General features: G+C 34.2%; 2 protein-coding genes across 5 annotated transcripts; both read right to left on the bottom strand.

Moving 5' to 3' along the window:
• Window positions 1-4,049: 4,049 nt before the first annotated feature.
• Window positions 4,050-5,531, bottom strand: LOC103870650 (uncharacterized protein At4g14342). Its single transcript, XM_009148806.3, has 4 exons — window positions 5,275-5,531; window positions 4,993-5,078; window positions 4,781-4,904; window positions 4,050-4,306 (listed from the first exon to the last, which is right to left on the bottom strand). The coding sequence occupies exons 1-4, from the start codon at window positions 5,278-5,280 to the stop codon at window positions 4,259-4,261; spliced, it is 264 nt and encodes an 87-aa protein (XP_009147054.1). The 5' UTR covers window positions 5,281-5,531; the 3' UTR covers window positions 4,050-4,258.
• Window positions 5,532-6,658: 1,127 nt separating this feature from the next.
• On the bottom strand, window positions 6,659-11,063 carry LOC103870659 (serine/threonine-protein kinase tricorner). 4 transcript variants are annotated; one of them, XM_009148832.3, is made up of 15 exons: window positions 10,809-11,063; window positions 10,095-10,435; window positions 9,822-9,996; window positions 9,421-9,504; window positions 9,098-9,339; window positions 8,788-9,007; window positions 8,627-8,706; window positions 8,472-8,556; window positions 8,243-8,374; window positions 8,035-8,148; window positions 7,862-7,909; window positions 7,451-7,535; window positions 7,305-7,361; window positions 7,118-7,204; window positions 6,659-6,983 (listed from the first exon to the last, which is right to left on the bottom strand). In XM_009148832.3, exons 2-15 carry the CDS (start codon window positions 10,313-10,315, stop codon window positions 6,967-6,969), a joined length of 1,647 nt encoding a protein of 548 aa, XP_009147080.1. In that variant the 5' UTR covers window positions 10,316-10,435; window positions 10,809-11,063; the 3' UTR covers window positions 6,659-6,966. The 4 variants fall into 4 exon arrangements, with proteins under 4 accessions (XP_009147080.1, XP_009147066.1, XP_018514079.1 ...); XM_009148818.3 differs by having other exon boundaries at window positions 6,662-7,204; XM_018658563.2 differs by having other exon boundaries at window positions 6,662-7,204; window positions 10,685-11,043.
• Between the last annotated feature and the right edge of the window lie 53 nt (window positions 11,064-11,116).

The following is an 11,116-nucleotide window of genomic DNA, read 5'->3' as shown; positions in this document are numbered from 1 at the left end:
AAACTGTGTAACAAGGTATAACTTAGTATAACTTAGTATAACTTAAATGATATAACTGTATAATCATGTATAACTTAATGGTTTGGTTTATTTTTTTTTGTATTGCAGATGTGTCTTTCTTCTACAAACGTACATTTTGATTATGATGGACATTATTCTAAGTATGGAGATGATTATGAATGGATTCCAACCGATGCTCGTTTGTATGCTATATCCTTTTGGACATCATCATTAAATGAGATCACTTATTTGTTGTTGAAAGAGAAGATATGCAGGAAGATGGGAATATATCCGTTTATGAAGAGGCTAAATTTGGGTTACATTTCATTGGTAGTGGAATCTAAGAGACAATCATATATTTTGGATGATGAAGATGTGTTTGTTTATCTAACATCGGTGGATAAGGAACAAATAAGAAGTATTCTGCATGTAGAGGACATCCAAGAATTAGAAATAGTTCAAATAACCGAGCAACTATCAAGAGTTGAGAAACAAAGCTCATGTAATAGGAATTATGGTGAGCGTGAGAGGGGATATGGAGAAGAAAAGAATGTGGAAACTGGTTTGGAACAAAAGGAACACAATGAACATCCCCACAAGAAACACAAGAGGAGTAGGTTGTAAGCCTTTCACTTTCAGTTTGAATGTTTTATTGTATGGGAACGTTGAAAGGTGAGATTTGTATTTTTTGTTTGTGCAACTAACTGAAACTTTTTTCTTTACTAGTATAAGTACGATAGGTAAACTAAGTAATATGATTGTAAATAAGTCACGAAAGTACTAAGATGATATATTTATGAGTTATTTTGTGTTAATTATGATTTAATCAGAACAAAAAAAATTTCATCTTGTTGCTTATTAGTAATCATGTAGTCGGAATTACATTGTCTTCTTATAGCTTTTTCGTTAATATTCACCTTGTCTCATTTGAAAACTTACTAGGGCATTAAACCGATTTTATGTTTACATGATCATATGATAAATGAATCTAGGATACATAACATAATTGGTATAACCATAAAATCATGCATTCAAGTAGAGTAAAACAAAGATAAAAGGAAAAAATTATAAAGTACAACTTTGATATTTTTTCTAAAACTGCAAATTTGGTGAAACTTCAATCACGAAAATACTAGGCTAAAAATTTCCCGCCCACCAGCTTTTCAAATTTCTAATTTCACTCTTTCCCCTTCCCAATTGGCTGAAGTATTAAAACCCTTATTTTTGGGTTTTCCCCATTCTCTATCTTCCACTTTCTCTCTCTTCCCCATTCTCTCTCTCTCTCTCTCTCTCTCTCTCTCTCTCTCTCTCTCTCTCTCTCTCTCTCTCTCTCTCTCTCAACCCCGGAAAATAAATAATGTCGAACCCAATAACGCCCGCTTCATCTTCCACTTCCACGACTGAGGGTATTATCGGTGGTTAGAGACGAGTAAGAACTCCGGGAATACCTAGTAGGTGTTGGTGCAAGGAGAGCATCATCGAGCTCATCTCCAAATCCGATCCAAATCCATACCGCCCGTATTATCGGTGTTTCTTTGCGTATAAAAGGAGGGTAAGTTTGTTTAGCTTTAGTTATCGAAGGCTTGTTCTCTTAAGCTGTACGTTTAAATTTTTTGAACAAAATGTTGTAGCTCGAGAACGATGATCACGTTTTTAAATGGGTTGATGAATCTTTCACCAATGAGATTCAACAGTTGGACAACCAAGTTTGAATCCTAGAAAAAGAAGTTCAATTGCTCAAAGCAACAATAAGGAGTGAAGGTCCCAAAATAATGCCTAAGGTAATGATACTAGGAGGTTGTGTGATTATCATTAGTATCGTTTTAGTTCTAGGAATTTTGATGTACAAGTAATTCCTAAAGCCAGTGACAAAGTTAAACTTTCTGTTTTTTCTAAGTTTTTTCGTAAGTTTCTCCTAAGTTATGTGAAGTTGGACTACTATGAAGTTTGGTCAATTGAAAAAGTTTCTCTAATGTTTACGATGTTGGACAATTGAGAAAATAAAACTAACGCAAAATTTGACATGCTTATACGAACATGAACTTCATGTTAACTTCAAGCTATTCTTAATTTTACGTAGTTGAATAATTACAAAAGTTAAGAAAACCATTTTAAAACACATTAGCACAAACCCAACATGAAATAAGAGCATTCAACATCACAAACCAAGTTTCAGCACACACTAACAAGCTTCAAAAAAAATTATACATAAGATAAAACCTTACAAATGGCCCATAGTCGTTATAATTTTGCTTAGTTTCATGATTTCATACAATCTAAATCAGTTATTTCACTCACTTATGCAAAGTTATTTATCAATTAAAGTTATACAAATTTTCAAATCCAAGGCATGTGACTGTTGCAGTGAGAAGTCGTGTCTTCTGAACTCGTGTCTTCTCGAGGCGTCTACTTTTTGCAGCTGGGTCAAAGGATCATTATTACCTTCTCCAAATAAATAAAATGAATATCTCTCCATTTACTTGATAAAACTAATATCTCTCCATTTACTTGAGAAAACGAAATCTCTCCATGGGGAACTTCAACTTGGCTTCTCTCCCTCCTTCCATGCTTCACAAGATTCTCTCCAAGGTAGCAACAACTAGTATCAGAGACTTTGGTAGTGCAAGAGTTGCTTTCCCCGGGTTTAACGCAATTGGCAGAGAATATCACTTTTACATATCTGCCGATCTCATTTTCTTGAATGACTGGACAATTGAGGTCAATGCTGTTAGAACATTCAGGCTTAGGTGCTACCAACTGGGTAATCCAGAGGCCATCTACTTGCGAGGTATGTATGAATACTTCATCCTCCATTTACTTGATGAAGGAAGGGAAAAAATCATCTTGCTGGTGAGAGAGGATGCATGTTGGCCAAATATGTAGATGATATGATGAACTTAGCTTTTAGCGTTGATCATAGAGGATTGGTTCACAACTATCCTGCTTTTACTCGTGAATATGTTGATCAAATGTATCACATGATCACTAGTTGGGCTCTGGCCATTGGGATTACGATAAACCTGAGATGTTTATGTCTCTATTGGGAAGAATAGATCACAACGTTTCATATAATTGCTGGTGCTCCATAATAACAGAACCAGTGTTTGTAGTCTCCATAGATGGATCAAGAACACGATGGAAATGCGATCGTTGTTTCTGGCAATGTGCAGCTTGAGACTTCTGCAATGAAATTCATTTGGCTGCTCGTTATTGGCCAATTGAAGATTAGTTGTGTGTTTATGAGTTATGACATGTAATTTTTGTCTATTTTTACTAAATTTATGTAAAATACATTTCATAATGTAATGTCTCTACTCTTTCTCTGTAAAATTATCTCCATTTGTTTTAATTTCAATAAATATATCAGTAAGAACATTGTATCCCAAGTAGAATATATTGCCAATGTAAAAGATACTATCAAAACTAGTTGAACTTTTACTAAGTTTTACCGTTATTAAAAGTGTGATTTAGTTGAAATTTTATTAAGCTGCACTGTAAATCAAATGTTTATAGTTACACCAACTCTTACTTTTTGGAAGTTATGGAAAATAGATCCGAATTTTATAGATCGAGTCTGGATGATCTGCGAGATGCCCTTGTTTGGATTGTAATTATGCAGATCTCTTTTGGTTTCGTGGTCTTTTACCTATTTTTTAGATTTAAATAATTTTATTTAAATAATTTTCGGATATGAGTACTGGAATTTTTATTTTTTTCGGACAGGGGAACACTGGAGCAATTGATTAATAGATATGACCAGACGATTTAAGCATGGTTCCTTTTATCAATACTTCTAGTTTTCACGAAAAGATTCGATTTGTTTTATACAACTCTCTTGGCAAAATAAAATTGGGAGTCCAGAAGTTAACTATATCATTGATGACATACGCTACATAAGTTGAGTTCGTCCTATATAAGACATGAATTTCACAGCCCAAGCTCTGAAAGGTCGATTTTGCAATATATTCCCAGAAATGTGTGATGTCTACTTTGAAATCCACACAGGTGTTTTGTATGGTTCGATAAATGTTGGGGGCCAAACACAGATAGACAGACATAAGAAACACATTCAACTTTTCTTTCATCCTGTAAACCGGTGGCGAACCATTTATTTTGGAGGGGGAATGAGACTATATCATCTATGCAAAAAAGACAAGCAACGTGACTGTTATTATAACAGAACACCAAATTTGACAGTTATATCACTCTCTGAATCCAAACTAGACATTTCCATCATAAGCCAGAACATCAAATCCTCCTAATCGTCTTCTCTCTCTGGAGGAAGGCCGCACGGTAACAGCATTTTCTGCAAATAAAAAAAAGACATCCCTGAATTATTCCATATAATATTTTATGTATTTAAATGAAGAAACATGGTTTTCATAAAAAACAAACATATGCTAAGAGTCTGTTACCCTTTAACAAAAAAAAACATATGCTAAGAGTCTGTTATATCATTATTTGTTCATCATTTCTCCTTATTAATGCTTGTGAGGCATCTCGTCTTCAATTAGTTTCGAGTGAGACCATATAACCTAATGATTTCTGATCAAAATACCACGACGACAACACAAGTACGACATCAATAAGTCTTGAAACTAAAAGAAAAGGAAAGAGAAAAACCAAATGATATTGATAAACAAATGATACATTCCTAATCAAAATGGCCACAGAATCATAAATCCAAATATTGAATCACTAAGAGAAGGAAAACAGGGAAATGAGCAAAATAAAACACAAAACTTTTAGGGATATGATTCCTAGCAACAAGGAAACAAACCTGCATGAAGTTGTAGCGTTCGCGTCCAATGGACTCGTTCTCAGCGATAGCAAAGTAAGCAAGCATTGGGTAGTGGCCAATGTATGAAGCATAGCTATCACGCTGAATGTTCACAGCCCACTCACTGCCCACATTTTCAAAAACATTTTAAATTCTACAGAACCCAGAAAAAAAATCTTTAAAAAACAAAAGTGAAGATTAAAGAAACTCACAATCTGCTCAAATCAGCATGACCAGTGCCAACATATTTAGCTTGAAGATGTTCAAGCTGAGAATTGATGTTAAACCTATCACTTGCCTGCACCCACAAAAAAAAACATTCTTTTAACATATTAAACAAGATCTGGAATTCAAAGAAAGTTTGGGTATATCCATAGAATAACGAGAGCCTTAAGCTATGTTTAAGAAACTAATAGTAGATGAAGCTAATGATAAGGAGATGAGAGGCTTAAAGAGTGATGCGAAAGTTAGGGTTTCCGATCCAGAAATCGAACCTGCATCGTTTCAGAGTTGGTAATAGCCGACGAAGAAAAGAAGAGCCTCTTCCCTCGAAGTCTCCAGCAAATCCCTGTTAAACGATGTCGTTTTAAAACTGAAAGGAGAATGTAAATAATTAAAAACTTAATGGATTTGGTTATTTTATTATTTAGCCTTGTTTATTAGTTAGCAGAATTTTGTATCTTAATATTATTGGCCCATTGATTTTAAATTTATTTTTCATCAAACATCTTGTGTTATTACACATTAGTCCTAATTATTAATTGTAATCCAATCTCTTTTTCATTAAATTATATTCATTAGTCCTAATTATTAATTTCAGTCTCTTTTATCATTTGATTTTTAAGAGATTTGCAAGTATATATATACATATTTTTTAAATAATAATTAGAAAACTTTCTCTAAAATATAATTTTTAATAATAAAGAGACAATTAAAATATTACAAAAACAGTTTTTTAAATGGAAACATCCAGTATATTAAAAATGTTAAAGAAATTTTAAACACTATTAAATCTTTACACCACATAAATCAGATTATTTCTATAAATATAAATGATAGAAAATAGGCATAGACATTTCAACCTAAAATCGAAAATAGAACCGAAACGAAGTTTACAAACAATCATACTTTCTATATTCTAGAACCTAAAAATAAAAACCAATCTCGAACTAAACTGAGAACTGAATAAGTTTCTGAATAGCTAAAATACAGTTTATATACCTAAAAATATAAATTATAAATAGTTTTAAATTTATTAAATATTTTTGAAATAACTACTTATAAACTGAAATATCCAAAAATATAAAATACAAAATAGTTCTTATCTGAAATATTTAAATTTATTCAAATTATACGAAAGAACTAAATTACCCAAATAGTTTTATGTAAAATGTTTTTATTTATCCTAATTATCCGATATTTAACACAAAAGACTAAAAATCTATTTTTTCTCGAATGATACCAAATTAATTGAAATAGCGAAACAAATTTATAAATATCAAATGGTTCCTACAGTTGTTACCGAAACCAAAAACTAAATTAACCGAACTAAAATTAAACCATTATAAATAACGGAAAGATTTATATATTCTAAAATCAGAAAACCAAAAATCCGAAAAAAACAAACCATAATTGGAACCCAAGTCTAATAGAAACGACTAGTTTCTACTAGTTTTCCAAAAAAATCGAAGTTAATCCTGTAATTTTGAAATGCTGAAATGCGCTTTGTTTTGTTTTATAGATCATTTACAATAATTTGATTAAAAATATCCATTTTCCATTTTTTCTCAATGAAAAAAGGTTTGAACAAGTCTTATGGAAGTAAAAATAAAAAGGTTTAAAGTTTAAACAGGTCTTAAAAGTGAAGAGAGAACAGACTTAGGTCATAATATTAGTGGGTTTTGATTTCATCTTGAGGTGTTATGTAGTACAATCAAGTTTTGATCAACCAAATAAAGTGAATGAAGAAAATACTTAAACAAAACCAATTCTCTCCATCTCCTTGTGAAAAACAGTAACAAACAAACCAATTCCGAAAAGAATATTTACTTATCTTTTTCTTTCTTGGTTGACATAAATCAAACAACCCTATGTTGAAACAATTAAACATAATAATCCATCTTTTAACTCCTTGAGGGAGAGCCTTCGCTTCCAAAGGAGACTGTACGTTTGTTGAAACCCCATCATCATTTGCTGCTACTCTCTTTTGGAGGAAAACAACAATAACAAAGGCTTTCAACGAAAATCAAACATACGCATAAGTTATATAAGAAGAGTCTCTGATTCAGGCTGTGCAAAGATGTCAGTCAAATCACCCGGATGAGCTGCACTTACTACCTTCTTTCTCCGGTTCTTCCATCTGCGTCGGTAATAGATTCAAGAAGCTTCCTTGGTTTGTTGTTGCGCCACCAGATGATTCATCCTCTATTCATATTTTTCCAACAATGTCGTTAGAGAAAATCAACATGGATTGTATAATATTGCCACTTGCTTCCAACACATGATAAAAGGGAAAAGCATTTACCAAAGAGGGATTTAATCGAAGGCCGCTTTGGCTTATTGCTCTTCTTCTTAATCTCAGCTGCACATCAATGCAGCAAGACAAGCAATGTTAAATCACAAGGCAGTCTAGTATGTTGTTTCTTCTTCAAACACAGAAACGTTAAATACCTATCCCTGGTAATTGGTCATCGTTTACGATTTCAACGTTCTTGTAAGTATAACCCACAAAGTTAATGTCCTTGGACGAGAGCATCTGGAGAAGATACAATAAACACAACCTCATGTTAAGAAAGCCCAACACAACAAAAAGATATACATTATTTAAAATTCCACAGAGTTCCTTTGGTTCATGAATCACGACACATTCTACTGACAGGTTCTTATTCATCTCATGTTGGTATCAAAAGATATCACATGTCACATGCACAACTGACAGATTAACAAAACATCGTTCGATAGCATTCCAGCAGCTCTTTCAAATCGACACAAGTATTTTTTTTTTAATTATTATGAGCTTTCTGTTGCATACTAATCTACTAGAAAACTTGATAATGTACATAAGTCATGCCTATGTCATACCTTTCTCCATGGACCTGACTTTGACGACTTTGGAACTTGCTTGTCAGTCTGTTCCAGAAAGAATTAAAGAAGAGTACACATTACTTCCATTATAAGGAGCATATATATCATATGTGGCACCAATTCTTCAGTATACCAATATACATCATGAGCTGATAGTATGAGTATGTTACCTCTTCAAATTTCTCAAAGTTTTGGGTGTCCAACTCATCATTGACTTGAGGAATAAAGGCAGCCTTCATCTGATACAACTTTCCCCATTCCGTACCTCTGAACCAAGGGTGACCCTATATAAGAAAACAGTGCAAAGCGTTCGTTTTTCAAGTTTCTTATTAAGATAAGGGAACTTCGAATCTCAGAGCTAAACAATGCACACAACACCTTAATTTCATCAGCTCCTTTAGTTCCAAGTCTTTGTTCAACATTGCATAAAAGCCTACAAATAAGATCCTTGGCTTCTGGTGATAGTCTAACCTCTTCTGGGAATTTCAAGTAATTTCTCCAATTTACAATCTGCGTACACAAATGAATAGAGAACATGTACGTTTCCCACATTAGAATCACTAAAGAAATGTAAGACTTGAGATGGCAAAAGCAATGGATTAGTTACCTTCCTACAAGTTGTCATTGGATCATCTGAATAAAATGGTGGAAACCCCACAAGCATTTCATACATAATGGCGCCTAGGGACCACCTATAAGGATAATCTCAAGATTAATCATCTGCACTAAATAGAATAAATCACAATAGTTGGTTGCACCTACCAATCACATTCCATTCCATATCCTTTTTTAAGCAGAACTTCTGGGGCAATATAGTCAGGAGTTCCAACAGTGGAATACGCCTGAAACCAATACCCTTAGCCTAATAAGTTATTCTAATATTTAAATATCAAAGGAGAGAACGAAACATAACTAAGACTTACAAGCATCCTTCTATTGCGCTGCCAGTTTAGAAGCTGCTCCTGTTGGGTGCGTCTTGTCGCCACAGGACGGCCATCACTTTGTAAAGCCCCACTAACGTTTCGTGCAACTGTGAAATCTTTCTCCTGGAGATTACTACAATCTAATGGTTTGCATAATCCAAAATCTGACAGTTTCATGTGGCCCTCTCTGTCAAGTAGCAAATTATCAGGCTTGATATCTCTGTATCACATTGAAACCCCAAAAAAAAATGATGTTAAAAACGTAATAACATGAGAGATACAGTTAAGCCATATGTACTGCTTAGCTGACCTGTGGATGTAGTTGTGCTTATGAATGGACTCAATAGCCAGGACAGTTTCTCCAATATAAAACCTGGCCTCATCTTCAGTAAGAGTGTCTTTCCTCATAAGTAACGTCATCATATCCCCACCAGGTAGATACTCCATTATGAGGTAAAGATACTCCTCGTCTTGGAAAGAACAATACAGTTTGACAATGCAGTTACTGTCAACTTCTGCAAGTAAATTTCTCTCTGCTTTTACATGCTCCACCTGAAAAGTCAAGATTTCACATACACACGAACCAACAAAACAAACGTCAACAGGAAACGGGTTGGAAGAATCTAAAAGTACCTGGCCTCTGCGAAGCATCTCGGATTTCTTAAGCTTCTTCATTGCATAGACATTGCCTGTTCCCTTCTCCCTACAGATCCTAACCTGCAATAAGAGATTAAACAAAAAAAAAAACATAAAGATTTCAAAATTCACATGCTAGACTCAACATCTGAAACATGAAAACATTTTCCCTGCCACTTTGGTAAGTAGCCATTTTACTAATTGTATGATCCCTACCTAAATCTAAAATTATATGTTCTTAGTTGGTGTAAACGCTACAAGCCGCTAGGTAACTAAAATGATACAGCAAATAGGTTATATCTTTCAGAAGGCATTTCCAAGGTGTTCCATTAAACGTTAGTCATCTTCAGGAAGATGCAACACAGAGTACTCAAGATGATGTCAATAGATGCTGCTACCTCTCCGAATGCACCCTTCCCAATCATTGTCAATGGCTCGAAATCATCAGCTCCCATCTTATGCCTCTGACGGCGCATGTACTCAGTTTCCTTCAACTCCAAATCCTTTATCAAGTTGTTTTGCTCTTCCTCAGACACTTCTGCAGCAGCTAACTTTTTCTCCAGCAATTTGCGTCTGCAAAACAATATATAAACAAATAAATAAATAAAGGTTAAGGCACGATTTTTAAAAGCATTACACAGTAAAATATATATATGTAAGGAAACCCATACCGCTCCTTTCTTTCCTGCAGACTCTGCATTTGCATTTTGTAATGGTTTTCAATATATAGTTTGGCAGCAGCAGCCTTCTCCTTGGTTACATTTGAAAGCGCTTCTTCGCCTCCAGGTGTTCTCGGTCCTTCTTTTACATTACTCGTGGCTTCCTTCTTTTTTGAAGACTTCCCCTTGTCTTTAGATTTTAACTTACTCAGCCAGGCTTTGGCAGTCTCCATTCCTCTCCTCCTTTCTTTAGATTTCTCCTCTTAACCAGGTATCTAGAGTCAAATGCTTAAGGCACAAGTGAGCAGAGAATGAGTTCCACTCCAAGTATACATCTAGTGACTGCTTCACACCTACAACAAGATGACACAAACATAAGCATGCTAGTAAGAAAGGTTCTATTAACTAACACAAACGAACTCAAAGTTCAAAACTTTACATACTCAAATCAAAAACATATTTGAATCTAAATTGCAAATTTCTCCATGATTATTACAAAGTAGAACAGAACCTAATAGATCTGAAACATCAAATGTGCATTACGAATTGGGGGAAAACCAAAATCAAACCGGAAACCCTAAACTTGGGTCAGAGAACCAAACCTCAAATCATACAATTCTAAAAAAAAAACAGAAGCTCGATCTCAAGGAAGCAGGAACAGAGGATTAGACACAGATGTAATGAAACCTCAAGAACAAAAGATGGAGACAACAGAGAGACAGAGACCCGCAGTTTGTGGTGAAAGAAAGAAAGGAGCTTGCTTGATTCCTGGGGATTCGATTCTTCAGTTCTTTGTTTCTTCGATTCTTGAGGATCCAATTCTGAAATTTGAAACAAGTAAAAGGAGAAAGAAAAAAGTTGGAAGCTTTTTTATTGTTTATCGCTTTCGATGTTGTGTGAATTGCACTAACTGTTCTTCCCCTCCGTCTCTCTCTCTCTCTCTTCTTTTTTTCTTTATTAGCAATAATATCTCGTCGGGGAAAAAAATTAATTTCTTTTTAGTTACTAAAAGTTGATTACCGTAAATTAAGGGT

This window comes from Brassica rapa, chromosome A04, assembly GCF_000309985.2.
Source record: "Brassica rapa cultivar Chiifu-401-42 chromosome A04, CAAS_Brap_v3.01, whole genome shotgun sequence".
Classification (NCBI taxonomy): Eukaryota; Viridiplantae; Streptophyta; class Magnoliopsida; order Brassicales; family Brassicaceae; genus Brassica; species Brassica rapa.
The sequence above is the reverse complement of the archived record's forward strand: the minus strand, read 5'-3'. Positions and strand labels throughout refer to the sequence as shown.

Excerpts from the sequence above, each read along its gene's own strand:
- LOC103870650 (XM_009148806.3), bottom strand. Across the intron at positions 4,905-4,992 it reads CATGCTGATTTGAGCAGATT|TGAGTGGGCTGTGAACATTC; the intron begins GTGAGTTTCTTT and ends AAATGTGGGCAG. Across the intron at positions 4,307-4,780 it reads AACGCTACAACTTCATGCAG|AAAATGCTGTTACCGTGCGG; the intron begins GTTTGTTTCCTT and ends TTTTATTTGCAG.
- LOC103870659 (XM_009148818.3), bottom strand. The coding sequence starts at position 10,315 with ATGGAGACTGCCAAAGCCTGGCTGAGTAAGTTAAAATCTAAAGACAAG. Across the intron at positions 8,375-8,471 it reads CAATGACAACTTGTAGGAAG|ATTGTAAATTGGAGAAATTA; the intron begins GTAACTAATCCA and ends TTGTGTACGCAG. Across the intron at positions 7,362-7,450 it reads TGACCAATTACCAGGGATAG|CTGAGATTAAGAAGAAGAGC; the intron begins GTATTTAACGTT and ends ATTGATGTGCAG.